We start from the raw sequence: 26356 nt of genomic DNA on the forward strand, positions 1-26356 counted from the left end.
TGCAGACCCCTAAGAACATCTTTCGTAGAGCCAAAGATATCGTGGCGTAGCAGTCGGAACGTTGAATCAATATATCTTTGCAAAGGGTCGGCGAGAAAGTGCGGTTATAGGAAATTGGTAGAGGGTAGATATTCTGGATTGATGTTGACAATCTCTCTAAGAGTAGGAAGAATCAGAATTTCGGATATATCTGCGAGGTCGTTGTCGTGTCTCCCGCCAGGTGTTTGCATATCCATTGGAAAAGACGATAGGACTGGCCTAGTCCTCTGGGGATCTCCCTCATGCACCCTGGGTGTAATAAGGTTGCGGCTTGCGCTAGTTACCAGGCTCTGCATGACTTCTATTCTGCTCTGAAGTCCGTCGAGGTCGGCTTTCGAGCATTCTTCCGTTATTTTAGAGGCCAGTTCGCGGGCTAGGTTGAGCAGTACGGGGAGTTCATCGTGAAATCGAGCGCGTCGGACCCTTGACAAGAGCTGGTAAAGGGCATTTAATAGCAATTTCACTGTGTCTAGTGAAATAACCGAGGCAAATTCGCTGGTTTCTTCACCTCTGCCCATGAGGCTCTGGCAGACATCACTCAGATATCTGATCGCTCGATCTCCATTCGTGCCACCGAAGGATGTGTACAGAGTGCCAACATATGACTCGATAGAAAGACAGTCTAAGAGAGAATGATGGGTAATGACTTCGAGGAACGGCTCATCATAAGCTGGAATAATTCCCTCAGAATTGTGCGCCTCCGCAGTTGCCAGGATAAAATCATATCTATGAAGCTCGTCATTCATAAGATCTTTGGCGAGGAACTGATGATTCTCTCTACTATCGCTTTCTAGAATTTCGAGAGCCCCGTTCCAGAATTAAAGGAGCTCCTCTTATTTCATCAGAGAATACACAGATCTTGATATCCCGTTTCTTAGGAACCTCTTCCAGTCGAAGTATTGATTCCGAGCGTCCAGATCATGGGTTGTGGGATGGTATGCAGCCGGGTTTGATCTGAAGTCGGAAGCCTTATTCATATCGTGCGAGAATCTGCACCTCTCACCGTAGTGGCATATGCCACGTCGAAAGTGTACATAGAATGTTTCCGACTGATTGCGCTTTCTGAAGCTGTTAGGTCCTCCTCGGTTGCTTGTATTGCCCCGAGATCGCCAATTTCCGCGGTGAGTCATCGTGAAAGGAGACAGCTATAGAATTTGTAGCTCTCGTGATCCTTAAAGCAGTAAAAGTATTTCTAACGCGGAAGGTTGTACGGATGGATAGGTGGATGTGATTATCCGGAGAAGGGAAAGATAATTTTGGATACGCCAGGCAGGTATCCTCTTTGATAAGAGGGACGTAAGTAAGACTGCCTTGTACTTTGTAAATCTGACATCTCCTAACGTCTTGTAGGACAACTTATACCTATATAACCCCTCTTTTCAATATCTCTTTACGGGGGGGGGAGGGGGGAGGATCCAATATTTGCCTTTCATCTCCGCTCGCTTTTTTGGTTCAAATGTGAAGGAGGGTTGGATGGACATAGATAAATTCGGTCCTCCTTCCAATCCTTAAAGTATAGTCACCGTAGTAAGACGAGTATTTTAATTGTATCACTCGGTCCTTCCGTCCTCTAATAAAAGCCGTTTGCTTCGAAGGATAACTTGCGTTATGATCTCGCTGTGAGGATGGTGCATAATGAAGCTAGTAGTCAGCGAAAACTCTTTCCATAGAGAGAATAGGCTTACCTATCTCGTTGTCAGTCTGTCTGCGTAACACGCTACTGTATACTCTAGGCTTTGGGGGGTTGGATATCATGTAGTAATTATCCAACGGACCTTATCGACAAGTAAAGACGTACCTGCTCTATCCCTTGCCAGGAAAAGGCTTGCTTGCTTAATGCTGATGGTCCCTGATTGAGCCATCAGGTCTCAATATACATCGGCCATTACGGGGATGATTGGCTCTTAAATGTTGTATAAGATGCCTAGTAGAGGCGGGCGACGTCTTACTATCCAGAACTACGAACTCCAAACCGCGAACTCTAAACCGCGAACTCTAAACCGTGAAACTTCAAATCGCGGACACTCCCACCCTTGCTTAACTCTCTAGGTTAGCCGGCGATCCAATCCTATAGTTAGCAGCGCTATGGACGTTTAGCTAGCGACTCTCCCACGAACCCCACTTTCAGGCCATTTTTGGAACGAGTCAGCGGGGTCGCCTTCCATTCCGGCTCGCCCTAATCTCCAGGGTAAAGGGCAAGACCGCGGGGCCACTAATGACGTAGTGACGCCTCAACGGTCCAGACTCCGTATCCAGCCGATGATTGGTTTATATGAAGATGACTAGACGTGCTGTTGTGACGTAACTAACCGTAATAGGCTGAGCTTACCATACCAATACCACGCCCTATCTCACCCCTAGACCTGTCCGAGTTCGATGCGTTGTGAGAAGGGTTACCAGAGCCTTATCTGTGAGGGAATTAAGATCCTTTCCATCCAGTGGCAAGAATCTATCATCCTCACGACTTTGTGGCTTGACGTGGGGATATCGGTAGGTGGTATTCAACATATTACGAGTAAAGATATAAGGTGGTCTTGTCCTAGGGCGGGCTCTGTTAGAAGAAAGCAAGCCTGCTTGGGGCGCTTCTCTAAGGTGGAGCGAGGAGTAGCCAGGAACCAATCACACATTGGCTCCTCTGATCCGTTGTTACTCCCCCACTTTCGTTTTTAAACGGTACTTCGTGCGTTTTTTCCTAGCTCGCTGCCAATCGCTCCTTGAAGTAATTGTATCTATTTTATGATGTCCCTCTACCATGCCGTTGTTTATTATAGTACGACTACTAGAGAATTATTAGTTACAGTAACCATATTGCCGCTGTGCTCATGGGAATTGGAGGTACACTGGCCTTGGGAATGGTGTTGGTTGTTATTTATGATTTTCGACTGAGCTGGACCAATGTCAAGCTGCTGCGCGCAGAGCGGGATTAACACTCCTCGTCCTTGAACGGCCGATTTGCCTAGAGCTCCCCATTCCTCCTGGGATACTACAGTGAGTGATAGGATCTACTACACGAACGCGGTAAGGCAGGACTAATTGATTCATCTTCTATTTGCAGATAACTGAAAGGAGTTCGACTAAGCAAAATCAAACGTATAAATAGCGTAGGCCTGGTTGAACTCTAACTCTCCAAGCCAAAATCAGACTTGATATTCATCTGAATAAAACGGCGCAATCTTCGACCTGTCCATCCATGTTAATCTACGATCTCTGTCGTTGAATTGTGAATTCCGATCATTGTTCGAACATCATCGGGGGAGGGACGCGCTGGCAGCTGATTATAGGTCAGGAAATAGCTGACAGCATGTTCTAAGTTGCTACAGAGACTGATAATATCAGGCCGAGTTACGGAAACATGGAACATCAAAGCCTTCACCTGCATCTCGGTGAACTAGCCATTTTCTCTGTATGATATTAGCCAGGGAATTTCGAACTTTATAGAAGCACGTACATTATCCTTCCACAGTCTTGGCCAATAAGCAACGTCATACTTAGATTTTGTGACACCGACCATTTTTTACCAACTTGCTTGTATCGAAAGATAGCATCGCGAACATGTGACTTTCTGGGAACAGGAAGGCGTCGGTCTCCAGGATTTGTAATGGCTGCCTCGATGCAGTTAAGAACATGGGTAGTGAACTTTCTCGGTCCGAGATTGAGACGCCTATTCTTTTCCTCATTACAGATGGTCTCATAGAGCATGCTGACTTGGACTTTTGCGAGTCGAATCCTCATATAGTTTTCTGCGTTTGGGTTGCCCTTCTCCTTGATACGTTGGCAGATTCCGGCGATCCTGTGTCTCGCAGAAGAGCCTGGTGAGACGCCAAAGCCCACGAAACTCCACAATCGTTCAGTTTGCCAGTGATTTACAGTACCGACCGCTTTCGCCTTCCATGTCGAGCAACACATAAATGCTCTTTCAAACCCTAATCACATGCTACGCTAGTCCATCTTCGGTTGGTCTTGTATTTTAAGATCCGTCATAAAAACGAATCGTATAGCTTAATACAAATAGAATACAAACCAGTGTTTCAGTGTATGTAATTTTACAAACCTAAACATACCAAGCCCATGATCAAATAAGCCAAACTTAGTCTAAGCCTAGTTCATCCCACGATTTTCTCTTTCTTCGACGCTAATCATGTGATATGATGCCATTAGAGGGAAGCTTGTAGTTGAGACAGCGTTGAATAATAATGTAGCTGAGTTACAGAACTTTGGGTAGGCTCATCGTATCTATCCTGCATCCTTATTTCTAAAAATACATATATTCAGGTTTCGATTTTACGGTGATGCTATCGTTATAATGATTACTCACTAAAGACTTGCTCAGTGTTACAGTAAGATGACGATTCTTTCAAGGCACATGGTGGATATAAAGTCATTTAACTCTCATTATTTGAACCATTTGGTAAGCTTGTCTTTAGCCCGCCGTGCCCGGTTAGGATTAAGACGTGCGGCCTTATGACCGTCGCGCACTTCTCTGTATATCTCTGCCTCTTTCAGCTTTCCCTGATATTTGTAGAGATTGCCAAGGTTTTTTACCGTGGTGAGGGTCCACGTATGATCTGGACTGAAGGCCTTCTCAAAACCGGCCAGTGCTCGCCGGTACATCTCCTCGGCCTCTTTCAGCTTTCCTTGACCAGAGTAAAGAAGACCAAGATTATTCACCGTAGTGAGAGTAGACGTATGGTCTGCTCCGAATGCTTTCTCGAACCCAGCTAGCGCCCGCTGGTGCATTTGCTCCGCCTGGTCCAATTTGCCTTGCAACCGATATAGAACCCCGAAATTGTTGATAATCTCGAGGGTCGACGTGTGGTCCGGTCCAAGCGCTTTCTCGTTCCCAACTAACGCCCGTTGGTGCATCTGCTCCGCCTGGTCCAGCTTGCCTTGTAACCGATATAGAACCCCGAGATTGTCGACAGATTCGAGAGTCGATGTGTGGTCCGGTCCGAGCGCTTTCTCCTTCCCAATTAGCGCCCGTTGGTGCATTTGTTCCGCCTGGTCCAATTTGCTTTGCAACCGATATAGAACCCCAAGATTGTTGACAATCTGGAGGGTCGACGTGTGGTCCGGTCCGAGCGCTTTCTCCTTCCCAGCTAGCGCCCGCTGGTACATCTGCTCCGCCTGGTCTAGTTTGCTTTGGGCCCGATACAGCATCCCGAGTTTGTGGATAGTGTTAAGGGTCAACGTTTGGTCCGGTCCGAGCGCTCTCTCGTACCCAGTTAGCGTCCGCTGGTACATCTGCTCCCCAGCAAGAAGAAGTACTTGGAGTCGAAGTAGGTCGGCAATCAGTGAAGCTTGGCCGAGTCGATGAGGCGTAATGTCATATATAACGTCGTTCTGGCATAGGCGTTGTTGTACTAGCCGCGTGGCATGAGCAGCCAAGGGAGAGTAAGAGAGCTTTGCAAAATCATTCTTGTCGTTATCGTTTACAGACGCAGAAATGCAGTCAAAGGCATACCAGTAATCCCTTGCGTCGATATCCTTATTGAGTGCTGCCAATGTCCAGTCGTGCACGCAGTTATGCATACTCCATGACGCAGATGTCTGTTGAGTATCCAGGAAATAATATTCGGCCAGGACTCCCATCACTCCATCGAAGTTCACGTCATCTGTGATCACTTCACTAAGCCACTCAGGAGAACTATCCGTAAGTCCAGCATGGAAAAGCTCGTACCAAAGACTCTGGTTATCGAAATATGCCAGTAACTTCAATATTTTCGCCGCCTTCGGGGCTTCATTTTTTAAACGAGAGTATGATATATCCCATGTCGTGTAGAGTGTGCGCTCCTCATACTCGTTGAGTCTGGTAGGCCGTCGGGGATCAATGTTCCATCGTTTCTCGTATTCTTGAAGGTAGCGTTCGCAGTCAATCGTACTATGCTGAAGATATGTCCCGGCGGTGGCCAAAGCGAGAGGAAGACCCGCGAGTCGTTCTGCGAGGCGCGACACGCTAATCTAACTTCAGCTCTTCCCCTGTTAATCCCTGTTGGGCTGTATTGTATTCATCGGTAACCACAATGAGTCACTGTTATAATTGTGACTAAGCACTCACCGACAGTCGGTCCCCTCCTGTCAGTGAGCCAATGCCTGTTTACAAACCAATGCCTATTTACAAAAAATTCGACCATTCAATTTCAAAACTAATTACCTCCCAACATATCATCTGGATCTACCCATTTAAATAGCTCACTATTTTCATCAATATAATCTCTCTCTCCTGATGCCTCTTCTTTTTCTTTAAGCGCTTGTTGAGCCCGATACCAATAGTCTCGAATTCTTGCGTTTCCGATCTCACGACGGATCTCGACTCTGTTTTCGTTTGCAGCACGTCGATGAACTCTGATATTGCCTGCAATTGATGATAATGGGGATTTTGAAGCCCCTTTTACAATGCGCCGTGATTTCTTTACCGGAATTTTGTGTTTTTGCATCCTTTTGATCGTTTGTTTTGTAAGGTTCAGATCTTAGAGCGCCTGTTTACCTCCACGAATAGCACGTTTCACATACTTTTGAATCTTCGAAAGGTCCGGTTGATCATTTTTGAATATTGTTTCGACTTTATCCTCGATTTTTGACCATCTATAAGGTGTGTTTGGTGGTAAATTCGTCTGTGAACTTGGGATTTCCGCGTCTGGGGAGGGTGTATGACCATAAATTTCGAGTATTGGTTTATCTTCCCAACCAGGATCAATTTGATCGGGAACAATTTTTGGATCCCAAGGCCAGATACTAGTATCCGCAAATGCCGATTTGATAGTTTGCGATTTGAATGTGTCTTTGCGGACTGTTTTGATCATTTGAAAAAAATGTCGTTTATTATTGACATCGCCACCCCAACGTAAGATTTCATTATTTTTCCGCCGAAAACGCTACTTAAGAACTACGAATGGTTTACCGTTAAGAGGCTGACATCGATATATCATTTTTAGAATAAACCAATAAGGAATAATATTGAAACTTTGGCAGATATGCTCAAATTCCGGGGTTCTATGAGATCCATGATTATCCATAATCAGAACTCTAGGTCTGCCTCTGGTAACTCGCTTTTTCGTAACGAAATGGAAGTCTAATAACCATTGAATCGCAGTTGTATCGTCTGTCCAGCCTTTAGAAGTTGGCTTAATAACCCGGTAATTGGCTATATTATCATCATCTTCGAACCAGTCTTCCATATGCTCAGAACCACGAATCAAGAACCAAGGATGCATAACCCAGCCATCGGCCGAAATACATTCAATGCCGGTAATATTCTGACCGATTCCACTAGTTCCGATAGTCTCATTTTGACGGGTAGATACGACATTTTCCTTTGTTCCAATGCCTAGCTGAAAACCAGTTTCATCCCAGTTATATAGTTCATTGGCCTGAATTTTGTTTTTCTTGAGAAATTCACCAAGAACCTGATACCAATGAATTAATTGACCATGAGATTCAGCCTCGATTCTTGCTTTTTCTATAGGCTTTTGGGTTCGGAGCGTAATATAGGGTGGTAAACGCTGGATAAATTGATATCTGTACATTTTGCTAACTCGCCGGTCGGCACCGCAATATTGTAAAATACGATTTGCAGCATCCTCAATGTCAAGAGCAGTAGGTGGTGTATAGACCGAATTAAGGTGCTCGATCCAATGAATCAATGACTTCTCTTGCGAGTCATTCAATGCTTTGTTGGTGGCTTGACGCCCTTTTCCATTTGACCGACCGTCATTCCGGCACCGAAGCTTCGACTTTGACACACCAAAATGGGAGGCTGCAGATCTAATACTCTTAAATTGACCTGATTTATAGGCATAAAGGGCATTTGAGAGCAAAGTCTCTTCTTTTTCGGCAGAAATCGGCATTGTTTTGGTTGAGAAAATTGATTTTGAAATTGAATGGTCGAATTTTTTGTAAATAGGCATTGGTTTGTAAACAGGCATTGGCTCACTGACAGGAGGGGACCGACTGTCGGTGAGTGCTTAGTCACAATTAGTACCGTAATTTTTCGTAGAAACCGAGGAATCTCCAGTGCAAACAGATCAAACAATGCTAACAATCTGGCTGGATCTTCTTCCATTCTCGCATTTCGTGCTTGTCGCGCAGCCTTCGCCCACACTCTTTTGCATATAAAACAAGGCTGTAGTGACGCCATAGAGCATTTTCCTGGTATGCAATTTTCTCTATAGCTCTGACTTCTGCTATCCACCCTGATTCTCATTCTTTACCAAGTCATAAGGAAACCCGGTACTTGGGGAAGCTGACATAGACCCTCCCAGAACTGCCATCGTACTGTAGCTATGCCACAGAGCCCACATAATGACGACTTCATCTCCCACCCCGAAGATCTAAGGACATATTAATTACGGCTTGCAGCTAGTGCCTTGCTGTGTACTTTTGAATCCTTCTAAATTTAGGCATCTTAGTCATCTTTGTCACGTGTCTGACTGGCTCGCTTTCATTTAAAGGACGAATTCGCCAGCTTTTGTGAAAAAATTCCACCAACAACAAAATCCATATTGTCAACGAACAACCTTCGTTATATTTCAAGTTTTGAGAAAATGGATTCGTCAAGCGAATTTAAGCATCGTCAGCAACAGCTCTTAATGAACGCCCAAAACTCAGCTACCGAAGCCCCTTTGCAAAAGATCTATGCACTATTCAATCTCCCATATCCTACCATAGATCCGGGAACAGAATTTAGAATCCTGAAACTTTGGTCACGGAATAAATCTCGACGAGAAATCAGGGATTTTGAAAAAGAGTGGCAAGAAAGCACAGACAGGGCCGGCGTTGAATACCGCTACGAATACTGGAATCGGGAACTTGAGTACCTCCGAATTATTGCTACAAATGAAGGACTTGAAGCTGAATTGAAAGAAACACCATGGCTCCGTACGTAAAAATACATTTATTACTTGAAATTTACCACTCACGCTTGCTTTACAGATCCAGATTTGAGACGCATGGGATTCTAGCGGTTGAGTCGCGTTGATGATTTTAAACGCTGACCAGTACTTTCTTTATCGATTACAGTCATGTTCGAAATTAGCTTTAACTCCACACTCTCTCGCCCTGTCTCATGTGCCCCACTTAGATTGCACTAGTCCATTTTAGAATGACGCTCCGCTCAAATCATATCTACCAACGTGAATTTGTTGAGTCGCGCCAATTTACGGCAACGCTGAATGCGATAGCGGTCGCCACTATAGCGAAATGCGCTGATACATGAGGTTTTGAGCTAGTGATCATTTCTATCGTAGTGCCCGTATCACCTTCCATGTTGAAAATATCCAGACGCTCTTCTAGAACCTATTGCTATGTTTGCAGGGTTTGCATGGAATCTTCCAGCCTGGAAGATCAGGGTAAATGACTGTATATTTCATACTTGTATTTTAGGATTGTGGTGGTTAGCAACAAAACGGATTAATTACATACTACCCATATCTGGCATAGCGGATCACATGATTAGGGTTTGAAACAGCTTCTCTATATATTCGACATGGAAGGCGAAAGCGGTCGCTACTGTACTTGACTTTCCAAGTGGGCCAAGTCCTGGGGGAAAGGACGGTCACCTAGTTCCATGGCTCGTTGAAGTTTGTTTGGACTCAAATCCGGAAACAATAGTATCATGTTTTGAGCATGGTGCATGGGTATGACTCCAGGGGCCTGGACATGTTGCAAGGCTTCAAGCGAAAGAGAAGGATTAGCGTATTGATTTTCCTCGGTCGGATTGTCAACCATATATGGACTTAAAGATTGCTCAGCAGTTTGGGAGATGAAGATCGCTGACTCTGCCAGTGGTGGTCCCATGCCAATGCCATCCACATTTTCGGACGTATTATATAGGGTGGAGCCCTCTAAGCCAGATGCCGGTGGCAGTGTATAATCGAATGTGCGGGTATTGGCACATCTAACAACTGGGAGGGATCGAGATCCGCCGGAGTGGAGAAATCAGAGCCCAAGGTATTGGTTCCTACATCTGGACTGGGAACGGACTGGGGGGTTGGATACGAGTATGTTTCCAGAGGCTGTGGTTTTGGCGGATTAATCTCCGAGTTCGAAGGTACGGGCGAGATACCGAGATCGTGGGTGAACTCACTGAATATTTTTGTTACAGTATGAACAGCCCTCACCTAAATGGCTTTCGTATTCCTATGAACTAAACACCAGATCAAACCTAAGGCTTTTCAAGCCCCTGGCATACATCTGCTACTACACCAACTAAAAAGCAAAAAAAAGAAAAGGTCATTGCAAGACAAGGGTTCTATATAGAGATTACAGCCATTACTTGGGCTCTATGATGAGTAATTGCGCTGAATTAGCCCCCCCCCCCCCCCGGGCTGCTTAGAGTCGCTATTACTGCGCACTCTGTAATACAGCACAGTAGCATGAATAGGGCTTTGCCTGGCCTTACGCAGCTCAAAATTGGAAGTTTCAGGAGGGCACAAATTCATATTGGTAGTTGGAGGCGGTTCCTATATCAAAGGAAGGCATTGCATTTTTGAGGGCGCCAGAAAACACCGTTTACTCTTAACGTTATCTAGGTTTCAACGGGAAGGTACTATAGGCATTCCTGAATGAATTTCACCAGCCCGTGTTACTGTTTTATATAGGTCACATAAACGTACGCATCAGATACAAACGCGTTTTCTTTTTAACAGTGTGAATATTATTCTAAAAAGGAAATCCGCCCCAACCTTAGTTTTAAACGGTGTTTGCGGGGACTGAACTAAGTGTTAGACCGCGGACGACCGCACATAGTTGAGGGATTGCTAATCCTATACGAGCAGTATACCTTTCTCAATCGGCCTTTTCTGGCCATGCTCTATCATTAGCAGGGCTATAAAGAGACGTTGATTTCCTGACTTAGATAGTAGCGTCTTTACTAACACGACCAACAATAGAGGGACCCAGCAAATTGCCTGAAATGGAAGACGGACATAGAGAGGTACCACCGAGCGCACAAGCAAGTTCGGCCGAGAATACCTCGGTGTCTGGCTATAAAGTCTCGCAGCCGGTAAGATAGACATATGGCCATAGAGGACCCCGCTGACCAATCACACGCAGAATCACGACACCACGAGGAATAATCTATCTGTGGAGCCCTTCCAACCCGTACTTGAGATATTGAAACAGCTTGAAGAAGAAGACACCGAGCTTACATTTCAGGCTGCACGCCTAGTGGGGTACTACCGGTGTTTGTAGGAGTCTTGCGTTTCCAAACACACAGATAGCAAGCAGCTTAAAGAAGCAAACGAAAAGCTACGGGCCGGAAATATTCAGCTATACAACAAAGGAAGCCACTTAAAGCTTCGCCAAGATAAGCAGGTAGCTCGCTTACATTCCATTGAAAATACATTGGATGAAGTTCGGGGAAACCTTATTGGTATACTCAAAGTTTGGAACGATCGATCGGCCGGTGACTTGGCCATTTTGCCAGGAGATAGGTTTCCCAGACATTAGTCTTTGCTATTGGGCTTGAACACATCAAAGCCGTTTCGGAGCCGTATTACCACAATATTGCAATTCCGGTATACGACGATAGCAAGCCTATGATAACCCACCAATGAAGCCCTTGACCCTATGTCCCTAGAATTCGTTGCCTACCACGTGGGTTGAACAAACCAAATGCTCGCCCACTGGACTTCCAGCACTTCGTACCGCGTAAAACGATATGACCATCCAGACCATAAGGATGAGTAGTTGGAGCTGTAAAAGTTAGAAAGGGCAGCAAATTATGATCTTTGCCACCGAAAAGGTAAGGATTTACCTCCAGCGATAGCAGCCAACAGGACAGAACAACCCCCAAGACTGCAATTAGAAGAAGGACAGCTGCCACTCCAACTATGCAATACAAAGCGCAACGCAGTTGCGCTCGAGTCCTGGCATGGGTCATTGTATACCCGTCCACCCACCACAAGAGAGAACCCAAGCCCAGATGATCCAAAAAGAGAAGGAAGAGTACGACGACTCGCAGTAGGCGATCAAAGTAAGTACCAACTACCGTGGCCGTAATCTTTATCAGGCACAAGAAAAGCGCAAATAGCGGAAAACAGATCATCAACTGATATGGCGCACTAGGGAGGCTTCGCAGGAAAATGCTTATTCGGAGATACTGATATCTGGTGGTTAACGTAAAACCGAGAAACAACGTGATAGCACGTACCACGAGTACAGAGGGAAATAAACTGGTTACCCCTAATATCACTTCTCTCCCTGTCTCACATTTTCTGCTCCAGCTCAGTCCCATATGCACTGCTAGTAGAACGATCTTCGGCGCAAACACGGCAAGGTCGAGTTTCTGGTGCAATGAGGTTTTCTGAACTACTCGACTAGACCACACGAGAAGGACACAGCTAGCTAGTAGCAACGCCGTGGCTAGCAGTGCATATAATGTAGTTAGAATCTACATAACTGTCTTATGGTTGAGGTACAAGAACAAAGGGGACTTCAGCTGACTTTATGCCCGGATTATCAGCTACGGTGCTTACTAGATTTGCTCTATGCTATAGGTTCTAACGTCATAAAGTCAGCTATCTTGCGTTACCTAAAGAAAATGGCCTAAGTCCAATAAGTCTGTTATGTGCTCTCTATTCGTCTCCCCAGACGACATTGTCTCTCCCAGGAACCATCGAGTCCCTGGGAGCCTGATACAAGCTCCTAGGAACCGAATAAATGTTCCCAGGAGCGCCACAGGCAATTCCAGGAGCCCCTAAGCCCCCAGGAACTTAGAATTGGGTCCCAGGAGCGAAGGGCTAGTAAATGACTGTGTGGAATCTGTTAGGCAGTGCTCCGTGCTCGAGTTCAGCAATGAACTATCCATAACAGGGCAATCTATAAAGCCACGACTACACCCCATCTACTGAACCATTATTACTCTACATTGCCATAACCAGCCGTGGAAAGCATATCTCTTATCGAATCAGCGGCTACCTCTGTTCCGTTCCGAAATAGAACAAACCACCAACACAATCATGGTATAATAGTCGTTACTTCCAAGAAGCTATACTTATTTATCAAGGCTTACGGAGACTAATAATGAGATACAGACTATCAAGTTACTCGCCACTATCCTGGACTTGCCGACCGAGATTCTTTGGGTCATAGCCGACACCCTAAGGGGAAACGAAATTTCTGCTCTTACCCGAACCAGCCGAATACTCTATTTAAAGCTACGGTTGGTCTTGATCAAATACAACATCAAGTACCAGAACAGTTCTGCACTTCACTAGGCTGCTAAAGCCAACCGTACCGACTTTACAAAAACCTTACTCTCCTACCGAGCCAACGTTAACGCATTGGTTAATGATTGCTCCCCTTTGATGACAGCCGTACAATATAGGTCCGGGTCGACATTTAAGCTCTTCCTGAAGAATCAAAAGACAGAAGTCAACCTAAGGAATAAGGCTGGAAAGAGTGTTTTATGGTACAGCGTGGAGAAAAATTCATCTACCGTCGTAAAGAGGCTCCTCCAACACCCTGATATCGAGATAGATCTTTTGTATTGCTAGCGCCAAACCGCGCTCTGGCTTACAGTCTTTTATGAAAGCAAAGAGCTTGTGGCTATGCTGCTCTCCAAAGGTGCCAACCCTAACGCGATGGATTAGGATGGTATATCGCCTTAGATCGAAGCCTGCATCAAGAACAGGGAGCCTATTAAATATTTATTCCTAGATCATTGCAGAACAGTATGCCCCGAGACAAAGAGCGAGACGTGCACCGGTAATACAGAAATGATTAGGGATGATGCGAACAGCAAGGACCCTGGTGCGTTGCGAATGCGGCTCAGCTGGGGAGAAGACGTTGACGCAGTGGATCACCAGGGAAGAACGGCCTTGTATCTTACAGCTGCTAGTGGAAATCTATCGGCCGTTAAGTCACTTCTCGACAAAAAATCCATCGATTATGATATACTGGACCAAAGAAACGGCACGCCGCTCTATGTAGCTGCAATGGGTGGACATCTCGCAGTGGTAGATCTATTGCTGCGTCAAAACGCTCTCGTAAACTATAAGGACGATTCTGGAAATACCCCGCTATGGTATTCGACTTCTAGTCATCGCGACGATGTCACAGAGAGACTTTTGACTGAAAATGACGTGGATGTCAATACAGTCGGAGGAGGAGGGAGATATAGTGAGCCTTCTACTTCACTACACCATCTGGCAAGGAGAATAGACACAGTTATTCTACGATGGTTTCTTGCAAGACCGACTCTCGACCCAAATATCTGCGCGGGCTTTCGATCACCTCTCCGCCTAGCTATAACGGAGGGTAACATTACGGTTGTGAGATTGCTCCTTACTCACAACGAGCTTGAAATCAATACTCGACACACACGTGAAGATTCCCCGCTCTGCCTAGCCACCGAAAGAGGCGATATTAATGTAGTGAAATTATTGGTAGAACAAGGTGATCGATTGAAGATCAACCAGCTGAACAGCATTGATAAGGAGAGTATACTTTTCGTGGCTGTCCGTAATCAAAGCTTTAATATTCTAGACATCTTGCTTCAGCATCCTGCCATCAACCTCAATTTAAGCAATCGTTAGGGCGAAACCGCGCTAGGGTTAGCAGTCAAAGGAGGAGACGTGAAAATAGTCAAAAGGCTACTCCAGGACTCGAAACGTGTTTCAAACCTGAAAGTTCCAGCTCTTAGATCCCGCAACAGTCATGCTGTGAAGAAGCTCATTGAAGATGAGATAGAGCGGAAAAGACGGGACAGCTATTATCCAAGCCAAGATCGGCTGTTCACAAGACATGTGAGGTTTGCCTACATCTAATAACTTTTATCAAATAAGAATAGTCTCTGGCTGTCATTTATGTCTCATTCTTTAAAAATCAATCGAGATTCACTCCGGATCATTCCAGCATTTTACTGGGTAAACAGGCTAGCGATATATATTAGGATATACGGACGATCATTTTGTTACGGCGACCGTTCTGACACAGGGTTATATGAAAGACAGGCAGAGCATTACTCTAAATAAGCCCGCAACAAACAGACTGCAAAGGGATGGAGCTTATTACCTAAAACCACGAGAGAAAGCTCTTTCTGCCCTCAGGAAATTGACAATATGAAAAGCAAGGCTTAGCCGCCTATATATAGGTAATCGTCTCTCTCTCTGAGTTGTTGACAACCAAACAGAATGCCCCCGATTGGGTCAGACTTGTATCGATGGTTTGCTGGCACCTCTCTCCCTAACTTGTATGCCATCAGCGCTACAGCCGTCCTATCAATATGGTTGATCTATTGGCTTGGACGAGGTGTGTGGGGCTGGGCGCGGGGGAGACGCCATATAGGCTTTTATCGCCCCTTCTAATTGAAAATGTTAGGCTCCTGGCGGCAGTTTGCCTACGTCCACCTGCCAAAGGGCATAAGCTAGCTGGACATCTCCCAGTACCGGCAAGCACTAGTGTTAGCTGTCATACTTGCGGCAAATATTGTTGGCCTTCGGTTGCGAACCCATTCCTAGAGGGAAGCACAGAAAAGAGCTGGCTCTTTAGCAGTCATCAACCTCATCCCCTTATACACCGGTGTGACTTTTGGTTTTCCGGCAGATCTGCTGCACGTAGACCGTCACATACTCGCGTGGTTCCATCGCTAGGTAGGTCGCATATATATGCTCCATTCTCTATTGCACTATTCGCTGCTCGTCAGCGTCGCTAGAACGACGAACCTTGCAAATCCACGGTACATTGTTCCAATAGCGGTACGTATTACTATCTGTGGAGCTATATTTACGAGTTGTATAGGTGGCTACAGCTAACTCAATGTAGGCAGGATCTGCTCTTATTCTCGTGATACCAGCGACTTGCGCGGCGGTCCAACGGCGTCACATACAGTTTACGATGAAATGCCACTATCTTCTTACGGTAACCGCGATCTGCGCGCTTATATACCACCTCATGGAGCGACAGTCATTGTATCGGTGGTACTTGGTAGGCGCTATTTGCCTGTGGTTTTCCATCAGCGCCGTTATCTGCATGGTGGCCGTATGGAACCAGAAGCCTTAGAAATCTTCTCGAAATGAGGTGACTATGAACTCTGTGAGCCAGTTCCTCTGGATTAACATCACACTACCCCTCAACCGACCGATCCGCCCTAGCCAGTACGTGCAGCTCTGGATGCCACGGGCCAGCTTCCGCGCTTGTTTTCAGCTTCCTATTTTCTATATTGCGTTTTAGGAAGACGGACCGATTCAACGAACGGTGCGCATGGTAGCTGAGCCTCAACTTGGGCTTACGCGAAAGCTATACCATGACGCACTGGAATTCCCGAGTAGGCAGCCGGTTATCGTACTCGGACCCTACGGACACCCTCTCAATTTCTATCGGTTCGGTACAATCCTCTTCGTGGTAGAGGATATTGGATTTTTTCGAGCGCTATCGTACATTGAGATGCTAGTACAAGCCAGTCATAAGCGAGAAGTAATGGTGCGGAAGCTAGAGGTTCTCTGGAAGCGCCGAGTTGGCATAGATGGTATGTCCCTGCGTTTGGCCCGTGGTTCGGAGCCTAGGGATCGCCTTTGCTAACATAGTGCACGCAGGGTATCCAAAGTAGGTGAACAAATGGATAGAACAGCTATTCCATCTCGATCGGAAAGGGTTTTGTGTAAGTTATCTACGAGCACAACTCATCCTAGGCGACGTAATCTAACCAAGCTCCAGATTTTACAATTCAGCATCTACTACCCACGTACCCAATCAGGCCCCGAAGAAAATATTTCCTACCAATAGGGTAAGCGGCTCTAGTACTTTTATAGCTCGGTTAATATTGAAGAGGAAGTTGCGCGACTTATAAATAACCAATGCGGAGCTGTGGCCGTGGCGGGTAAGTGTCACCGATTCCGATCTCATTTCCTATTATAGGTTGGAAGCGGAAGGCCGTTATGGTGCTGACAAGCTGTTATGCAGTGTGTGCGAGTCCGTCAATACGTAAGGCTGTCACGAAGACTGTTCAACCCCGCGCGGGAAGAAATCTCCGACTGATGATTTTCGATCTCGATACATTTCATACACAGGGTAAAGACGAAGATTTGCCCGACAGCATCCAGTCTACAATTAGGGACTGCCAACATCCACCACCAACAGTTACAGGAGAGGATAATCAAATTGAACAAGTACGACGGTTTCGCGCGGACGGAAAGGGGCCACAATCGTCATTGTCCGAGGAAGTAAATACGCAAACCGGAAGTGTTCAGATGGGCAACCACACGAAGTAGGTTATAAATATATTAGCCCAGGCGTGCAGAAACCTTATCGTTACAACGACCGAATTATCAACTTCTAGCAGCTTCATTTAGTACGCAAAACAATCCACCCTGATCCCAATGCCCTCAGTGCGCTTCGCTTACGCGCATTCATGTTCGGACCCGCTCCGCCCGCCTTCAATTGGAGTAATATTATGGCTGGCGCGGTGTCAGCTTAATGGTTGGTTGACTGGTTGACCTCGTGGAGCTCATTAGCAAACTCACCACATAGTTGGCCATCTCATCTGCCGGCAGTTCATATATCACAGGGAGCATTCTATGGGAAGCTTGGAGCCTAGCCTTGTTCGCCGCACATTTGGTTCGCCTTCGCGAGCAGATCCCTTCTGGAGGGAATGCTTCTAGATCTTCTGAGTTATTTTTATGATATAATGATAATCGGCGACCATGGCAAAGCTAGCAACGAAGAAAGCCAATCTGCGGCCTGATTTCTAGTAGATCGTTGTCCGCGTTTCTTCCTATTGGTATATTGCGCACTATATGAGTTAGTAGACGGTTCCTGCTTAGAGGCGACTTCAATAGACGAAAAGATCTCTTGGCCCTATTGCTTAGCATATCAGTATTATCCGAAAATGCACATAGATCATCAAACTCTGACACGCTTGGCATGCGCCCACAACTTAGTACCAAGGAACCAGCTCATAGTTATACGCGTGGGTACTGAAAATAGTTGAGTAGGCCGTAGGCATAAGAGATGCATAACGTTATATTATCCCATTGAGGCATTTTTGATTTAGCCTTTTCAATGATTCAAATACCAGATTATCGACAAGTCTATTGCCGTAAAGTATAGAGAAAATTGCTCACTGAAATGACCTTGCGGCACCGAACATACATGGTCAAGGAACGGACTTGAACGTTTGACCATGATATAAATATAAACATAAACAACTCTGTTCTCTATAGTAGGTTATTCAGTATTCCTTAGGCGGGAACCGGGATTATACCGCACTTTTTACAAAATCGACTTAAAGCAATTTCGTGATCAGGCATTAAGAAAAAAACCTTCACCGTTGACCCTCAGATTCTGACATCCGAAGAAGCGGAGATAGTATATATCTTTAAGGGAGTTGATAATCCCTGTGCAGACCGACCGGTCATTCAATTATCAACGCGTTTAGGGACATCGAAGCCCAGGTAGACATTCTCGCAATCGGTCTTACCATAATAACTCTTCTCTGGTCCTATCGCTAAGGCCTAGCGTATATCTATAATCGAGCGGGCCACGTTAAATTGGGGAACACCGTAATGCGCACCACGTATGGTACTGGATCTTATATATCTTCCAGGACGACATTTGCTATATTGATACCTATAGAATCACCTGCGATAGTTGCCAATCGGTTATAGTTAGCGGCTCAATCAGTCCGATGTCCATATTTGTTTGAAGTTAACGCTAAGGGAAACTAGGCGATATATAGAATAGTATAGGAATATTATTGATTTAATTTTAATTACGAACCGTCCACACATACGGTGGGTTTTCTTAATTCGACAACTTTTCTGCCGAGATCCGTAATTCTGTGGCAATATAATTGATAGGCAAGCAGTCATCGGAGGGAAATAGTGTTTCGTATTGTTAAAGACAAAGCAGATCGTCAGATGTTTGAGCTACAAAGTCTTTTAACTGACTATTTGAGGAATTAATATCCTCTAGAATCTAGCAAGAGTACAGTAATACTTAAATTGCTTCTTTCACCTGGCACCCAGTGTAGTCGGACATATAATCTGCAATCCCTGCGACAACAGTGCCAATCCAGCCGGCTACAGCCGGTCAACAGAGGCTTCCGCCGGCAGAGTGCCCACATAAGCATTGAAATTGTAGATGCCATAGGGACACGTGTCAGTAATATCTCTCCGACTAATCCCACACAGAGAGTCAACCGTCTTTCCTTCACAAACAACCTTAAAGCTCTATCTACCCACACCCATCAGCACGGAGTGCGACCACATTCCGGCCTTAGCGTCATAAGTCTCAGCCTCGCAGCCAGACTGCATATACACGGTAGCAGGAGACTTTAGCATCGTTACGATAAACACCTCGTCGGCCATATTATCCGCGCCATCGGGTCGTCTACAGACGAAGTTGCCACTCCAGCTGTTGGAGCACCCTTGCATTGTCGTGTCGGTTGTATCACAATTGACATTCTTAGGGGTCGTTCGGTACCAGTAGACCAGCTTTTCTTCATCGAGGAAACGGATTGGTAGTTTTGAGCCAGCTTTGTAGGCGGCTATAAAAGGCTTCGCCATATCGAGCCAGCCATTATATGGCCTGTTTTTGCGTTATTCGCCGTCGCCCCTTATACTTCTTGGGAGAGTTCTGCTTACATTCCCATGACCCATTTGGAGGCCCCGTCGTCTATATGCGGCGATGATAGCGGACCAATATAGTGCGATTCGCCGTAGTCATTCCAGGTAAGAAGCTCTACGAAGCGAGGACTGGTAGCTAGAATTTCTCTCCATCGGTTATACCACAGGAGTCCAGAGGGAAACACCCAGTTTTTCGTGTAAGAGACTTCGCCGCCGAAATGTGTCGAGAACCAAGGCGAGACCGCTAATTTTGAATCAGCATAAGAAGAAAAAACACCTTGTTCGAGCCACTTACACACGATGTAGGGTTTCCCGTTAAGAGCCGTATTATAAGCATTATCACTATCGGCAACAGCGAGCTGCTTGCTAGGAGTTGAAGACCCATTGTTTCCGTTATTTCCCCACGCAATCCAGTTCAGAGCGGCCTGAAGGTTGCTAAAATCACCCCGACCGGGGTGGAAATTAGGTACAAAATATATATCGCTATCGGCAGCTGCTCTGATCGCTGCGATATCGACACCATCACCGGCGAACGAAGACACAAATACTTTCCCATCAACCTTAAGCTAGGCAGGCAGATTGGCATACTGCGCGATCTTCACGCCGACTACATTGCCCTGACTAGTCTGCCACCAGTTGAAGTCAAAAGAGATGAACACTTTTATGCCATTGTTAGCGGCAGATTGATACGCAAACCCTAGTTACTCGTCCGTGTAAGAATCAGTGCCGATGTTCAAGGCGAAAGCGTCGATGCCTGCATATTGGGCGCGCTTCATATCGTCGTCATAGTCGCTAGCACTCTGGCGGTTGCTAACGATGCCAACCTAATAAGAGTTAGTACTGGATTCACGATTCAATGGGGGATGCCGGAGTGCCATGCCATAAAGTGGCAGAAAACAAGCCTGTTTCTATGGTTATCATCAAAGCTAGCCGTGGTAGTGTATTTATTTGGGAGTGAGGAAGCTATGATGAAGGGAATATGGCCAAACAGGGCCACAATGGGTCCCAGCAACATAAAGTTTGGAATGGATGCGTGGGTTAGTATACGATCGAAAGCTCACAGTGAAAAGAATAAGGAAAATACTAAGAGGAGGGAATACACTGTGAGATCAGGATCTTGATATACACATTTGGTTAAAAAGCGCATTGCTTACATTCCCGCTCACTCCTTATATGCGTTTCTAGAAAATAGATAAACGTTCCTTATAACCGTAATAAGGAATTTACCATGGAGGAGCACCCCAGAAGTCAAATGGCCCATGCAAACTGTGTCATCATGAGGATAAGGTCCAAAGCAGTACAGAGAGCAACCGAGTTCTTGTTTACTTGTAAACTGGCTTAGGTGGCGTTACAGGAGTACTAAAATATATCCGAATGACCACTATACCGGTGGTTTAGTTACTTAAATATCTATAACTATTTTATAATAGATCTTCCAGATACAATAAACGCGCAACCAGGCTCATAGGTCATAATCATCTTCTGTATATGCCCGACGTAATGGCAGAAAAACAACAGCAAAAAAAAAAGACATTTCACTCAATGTTTCTGTGTTACGTAGCTCGTAGAATAAACCCGTTCAACTGCCGTGAGTTCCCGCCCCTCTAATGGGTCTATTCGAACTCTGCTTCTTTGTTAACCATGCAATCTATGAACAGACTCATACCGATGATCGCTATGGCACTGGTCACCGACTCGTTTCTGGCACAGAATATCTCCAACGCGCTGATTTCCCGCAGTCTCCAACACTATATGTCATAACACGCCCCCGTTTATATGTCACCGGTTGTGGGAAACCTAGGGCTTCCCACAAATGAAAAGATAACCACGAAAGATAGTACATATCATTCAGTAAACGCGATGGTTATCCATATTTTATTCTATTAAGATTATTATCCAAAAATCTGCAAATCTGAATGGCCCCTTCATCTTAGTTCGACAAAGCCATAGAAGGGTCAAAACAGACCCCATTATGATATCAGGCTATCTAAGAGCCGGAGCACTTATATTCCCCAGTTCCCAACAATATTCTGCACAAAGAATTGTGGATCAAACGATACTATGGGTAGAGAGGGATGGATGTAAGATAGAGGAATCGCGCTCCGTATGCCAGGATCTGCTACAGTCTCTATCTGCAGTCGCAAAGACAATTGAAATCGGGTTTCCCTAGCACTTCCCATGTAGCCATTCCGCGAGATGATATCACGTATCTGACCACGCACTCTGCGTAGGTTCCCTAATATCGATTCAACCCGCGGAAGAAAGAACGGATACTCTTCCACAACCTCTTCGTTTCCCGTGCTAAGCTTACTAAGCCGGATTTCTATCTAGTGCACCCGTTCAAAAAGAAAGAATGCTGACACGTAGAGGAAAATATCATCGGCATAGGTGTCTGGGGACAACAGATCCGGCCCCGTCCAGCTAAAGGCGCACTCGCTATCATGGTTAGGGTAGAAAATGCACTCGATAGCACGAGGCCTCTCGGCCTTATTTTTTGCATATTATGATATGCTAATAGGTTGGATTGAACTGAGAGTGCTACGATTGGCTGCGAGACAAGGTGGTGGTGTCGGTATATTCGGCGATTCTCTCTAGATTGACTTAAGGTCTAGATCCAAATCGAAGTCTGAAGGGTTTTGTTAGCGCTAACACTAGCCATCGAAGATATTTCAACCAACCAAGTTGATCAAGTTACCCCATTCTTTCTACGCAGCATATAAGATTGTACGACAAAAAGCGGTTTACGAAGAAAAGGTAGGTTTGGAGAGTAAGAAAATCTCTGTGGTTTCATTAGAGATTTATATTTATAGGCCAGAATGACAGGCAAGCAAGTCTAAGGTTTAGCGCAGAGCTTTAGTACTTAGGGGGTGGCAAGGCGTTTATTTATAAACACAGGAAAAAAACCAAACAAAACCAGATATTTGGCCATATTCAACAAAAGTCCCTGTGTGCCAGTGATTGGTTGTTCTTGATTCACGCAGACGCAGACGGTACTCGATTTGTGTTTTTACGTTGAAAGTACATTCATTGGTAGTATGATACCACCTATAGAACGCCCCACCCATACTCCACCCCGTTGAACTATCCTTTCCGACCAGTTCATTGCCTGCCTTTTCTGTTCAACGCAAGAACCACGAGACCTATTTATCACTCTATTGCCTACCAGTACAATACCAGCCATAGCCAGGTCAAGCGTGCCGATCTCATTTCGCTTAAGCAAAAACTCACTGTAACTCATTTATATGACAATAGCGTCTATCACTATTCTGCAATGTTCCGAGAATACCCTGATATATAGAGTCAAAGGCCTAACGACGATCCCACAGCAGCAGCTCCTGGTTATCACAGCATTCTTAGAGCTTCTCATTCTCTCCCACCAGCCATTCGTTAGAGCCTTATAGGAAGCGACGTTCCTCTTCCAAGCGTATTTTGCCGGCGGACTTGATCATATAACACTCCCACAGGCACAAATAGAGGTCCAGGAGGTCAATAGCGGAAGATGCTAAAGCGGGTTTTTTTTACAGGATTTTGGTCAAATCACTGGTTAGGGAACATGCCGCACCCATCGAGATTGTCTGTTTTTTTGATTAGAGCCGATCAAATACGGACTCAGTGAAATCTGACCTTTGTCACTTGCTTGGTGCTGCCTAGCATCCCTACTGGCTTCTCATATAGATCTGGTGCTCCTCGCTTTCTTTTATTGGTCCGGCCCGAAGGAGAGTGGGAAGCAGGAGCGTCCATTAGGCTCGAAGGATTCAGTGTTCCTCTATATTCAGGTAGAAAGATAGAGAGTTGAATATCGCCATTATAAGTCGAGGAAATAGTTTTTTTATATATTATATGCCAATCTACCGCATCACGCTAAATTGGTTTTTTTTTAGGGAGAGCCATTGGCCATCGCAAAAAAAGCTGTCTTCAACCATGCGACTAGAATCACAATAAACAAACCCGCATTGAACTATTCTAACTCTGTACTAGACTCAAGTGAAGGATATATTACTGAGGGCAAAGCTGTTTGAACTGCCGGTTACACCTGGCCGTGCTCATCTAACTGAGGGCCGGCAAGAAACTGCGGGCGCGCGCCGGTAAACATTTCGTTGGACCAGCCCAATTGTACGGGTTAGAGACAAAGCCATGAATAATATAATAGTAAATGGAAAAAAGGTCGACCTGGTGACTGCAAAATTACCAATCAAAAATCATTGTTGGATCTGCTTAGAAAATTGTCTAGATGCACCTAATATGTTTATGCTTGGCTTGGCGCTTACGGCAGGCTACACAATCACGCTTCGACCTCAAAGATAAGGTGTCAAAGCCAGTAAGAGATAATAATGATATTTGGGTGAGCTATTTACCCAACTTAGGTATTTGTAATATTTGCATCGCGAGGCAGGCTGCCGCGAAGAACAGCGCGAAGACCCAAGGCCGGACAAGCAGGCCTACAGCTTATACGGTGACTCCATCAATCCGCCTCCTGGACATGCAGACAGAAACCGAGCTCCGTCCACCGAAACCTCATCCCAAATCGAAGGGTCAGCCATATCTGCCGGACGGAAAGGTAGCCGCGTCGTATCGTCGCACGTGAGGCCGGCGAGTCCCTTGCCGTCACTATCCCATGCAGGACAGGCACGACGCATCAAAAACTGCTGCCTCCTGTACCGATCACCGTGGGAGAAGTCGCCGAACGCAAGGACCTATAGAGCCGGCAGTCCACCGGGGCCAAATGCCCATTCGGCAAATGACACAAAATCCTCGGCCTCTGCTATTGCTGCGGATGACTCGAGCACTGCCTCCTGAAAATCCATACACTCGAGGGGCGACCTATCGTAGTACGCGTTGAGAATACGATCGTAGTCATTATTATCACTAGAGGTATCCTCGTCCACGGGACCCCTGCGCGAACGAGGGTCCTATAAATACGGTTTGCGTGTCTCATGGAGGAAGGTGATAATCTCTCGTTGGACATCTCGATGGATTCGCTCGGGACCGCTAAACCGCAAATGTAAAAGCCGAAGCTGGGAATGCTTTACCGTGGGTCGAAGGCACCGCCGCTGTCTTGATTAGCATGCACACGTTCGCTAGGCTGACAAAGACTTACAGCGGCAGATGGTCTTACACACAGTGCCAAAGCAGTCACCTGGCCTAGGTCCACAATGGTTGACAAATTTGCAATCCACACGGGCGACACATCCCGATCGTCCTCAAACAAGCCATCCTCGCCGATGGGGGCGAGTTGGCGCTCATGGTAGACAAGGCTTTTCAACGTGGTTTGGTGGTGTTTTATGGCGTCCTGGATACGGGACTCTGACGCCGGAAAATTGGACAACCGCAGATGCAGATGCTGCAGCCCACGAAACGAACGCAGGAACCGCACAACCGCAGATAGGCTACACCCGTCACCCGGTTCGTGCAGCAGGAGATCCAGAGAAGTTTCAAAATGCTCCAGTTGCAGTGGATTTTGTGACCGCGACAGCAACTGCAAGAGACGCAGCTGATTCGGGCAGTCCCGGAGGGTAAGCGCTCGCAGGGAACAAAATATCGAACTGTTCTCTGATGAGAGATTTGGGGGAAGGGTCACCCTTGACAGTGCTAGGGAGGACAAGGTCGGAACAGCTATCGGCTTCTCGACTCCTATATCCCCGACCCCAAGCTCCAGCCCTTACAGTCCAAGACTCTCCCAGCACAGAGCACGGGCGGAAGCGGAATAGACAAAGCCGATAGATAGGTGGTCGAGATGGCTCCAATTGTGACTGATGCACTGTCGCAGCAAATCAACCTCGGTCTGATGCTGGATTCCTTCCCACTCGAAGGCCGTCAGACTCGATAGTTCGGACAGCCCTTCCAGACGGTGCCATGTCTGAGGACAGGTACCGTCGGTGACGAGTGAGAGACGGGCGAGGCGCTGTTGATACCGGCTGAGATAGCCTCCCTGATCGAGAACTCCCATCGGGACACATGTCCCAAGCCGCCATCTATTGCTAGTCAGTCAGATCCGGAGAATGGGCACCAGCGCATACGGACTCGAAAGTGCTCAGGCTATTCGGCTTCAAGTGGGTGAATATCAGCTGCAATTGATCCTTCACATCGTCCAAAAACTGCTGATATGCCGTCGCCTCGTCCGAAGCTCCTAATATGGACGGAGACTCCGGCAGCCCCGCCGCGCGAAAGATATTATAATATGCACATCGATTAAACCGGACAAGATGGAATGGAGCCTAGATTCGCAGGTTCCTCACGTGCTGAAGATAGCCCACAGACCGGGATTGACCGAGGTGGAGAAAGAAGGAGTCAACATCCAAAACGTTCAGCGCCCACTCACTTGCTGCGTGGAATGCAATGGTACGGTAGATGTGAGGAACCAAAACTGAATATAATCTTGACGAGACTCGGCTGAGAGCGCGCAGGTGGGCGGGTGGCAGCTGGCAGGCGGTCAGAGGACGTGAATCAAACAAACCAAACACGCCAGGACTTACCCAGTCCGCGATCAGCATCAGAATCTCACACGGTAACGTCTCCAGCATTGTACTGGGAGAGGTGACATCTGTTCACTGCATCAATGCATTCAGGACAATGAGCGACTTAAGAAGCAGGGGTTTGCCGAGACTTGGAGCGCCTGGTCAAATTAACCCCAGACACTTAAACAAAGAAAATATATTTCGTTAGTATCCGCGGAAGACATGTCGCACATCGCGCTGGAAGACAAGCTAGCCCATCCGGTCCTTAATAACCAGGCTCAGTGCCTTATTTGGTAACCT

At 46.2% G+C, this 26356-nt stretch overlaps 5 protein-coding genes across 5 annotated transcripts; 2 read left to right on the plus strand and 3 right to left on the minus strand.

Moving 5' to 3' along the window:
• Positions 1-4431: 4431 nt before the first annotated feature.
• Positions 4432-6839, minus strand: N7455_006016 (uncharacterized protein; the record flags this gene model as incomplete). Its single annotated transcript, XM_065605185.1, has 2 exons — positions 4432-5992; positions 6550-6839. The coding sequence occupies 2 exons, from the start codon at positions 6837-6839 to the stop codon at positions 4432-4434; spliced, it is 1851 nt and encodes a 616-aa protein (XP_065461039.1).
• Positions 6840-13754: 6915 nt separating this feature from the next.
• Positions 13755-14573, plus strand: N7455_006017 (ankyrin repeat domain-containing protein; the record flags this gene model as incomplete). The annotated part of the gene is made up of 1 exon (XM_065605186.1): positions 13755-14573. The coding sequence occupies one exon, from the start codon at positions 13755-13757 to the stop codon at positions 14571-14573; it is 819 nt and encodes a 272-aa protein (XP_065461040.1).
• A 1666-nt stretch (positions 14574-16239) lies between these two features.
• N7455_006018 (uncharacterized protein) lies at positions 16240-17246 on the plus strand (the record flags this gene model as incomplete). The annotated part of the gene is made up of 2 exons (XM_065605187.1): positions 16240-16504; positions 16894-17246. The coding sequence occupies 2 exons, from the start codon at positions 16240-16242 to the stop codon at positions 17244-17246; spliced, it is 618 nt and encodes a 205-aa protein (XP_065461041.1).
• A 1809-nt stretch (positions 17247-19055) lies between these two features.
• N7455_006019 (glycoside hydrolase family 71 protein) lies at positions 19056-20616 on the minus strand (the record flags this gene model as incomplete). Its single annotated transcript, XM_065605188.1, is given in 7 exon segments — positions 19056-19205; positions 19218-19563; positions 19620-19845; positions 19897-20167; positions 20190-20208; positions 20307-20425; positions 20500-20616. 7 exon segments carry the CDS (start codon positions 20614-20616, stop codon positions 19056-19058), a joined length of 1248 nt encoding a protein of 415 aa, XP_065461042.1.
• Positions 20617-24295: 3679 nt separating this feature from the next.
• N7455_006020 (uncharacterized protein) lies at positions 24296-26122 on the minus strand (the record flags this gene model as incomplete). Its single annotated transcript, XM_065605189.1, has 6 exons — positions 24296-24494; positions 24522-24652; positions 24700-25144; positions 25265-25573; positions 25623-25816; positions 25838-26122. 6 exons carry the CDS (start codon positions 26120-26122, stop codon positions 24296-24298), a joined length of 1563 nt encoding a protein of 520 aa, XP_065461043.1.
• Between the last annotated feature and the right edge of the window lie 234 nt (positions 26123-26356).

The sequence above is a fragment of the Penicillium solitum genome (assembly GCF_028829755.1).
Source record: "Penicillium solitum strain IBT 25940 chromosome Unknown utg000004l_segment0_segment0, whole genome shotgun sequence".
NCBI classification, from domain to species: domain Eukaryota; kingdom Fungi; phylum Ascomycota; class Eurotiomycetes; order Eurotiales; family Aspergillaceae; genus Penicillium; species Penicillium solitum.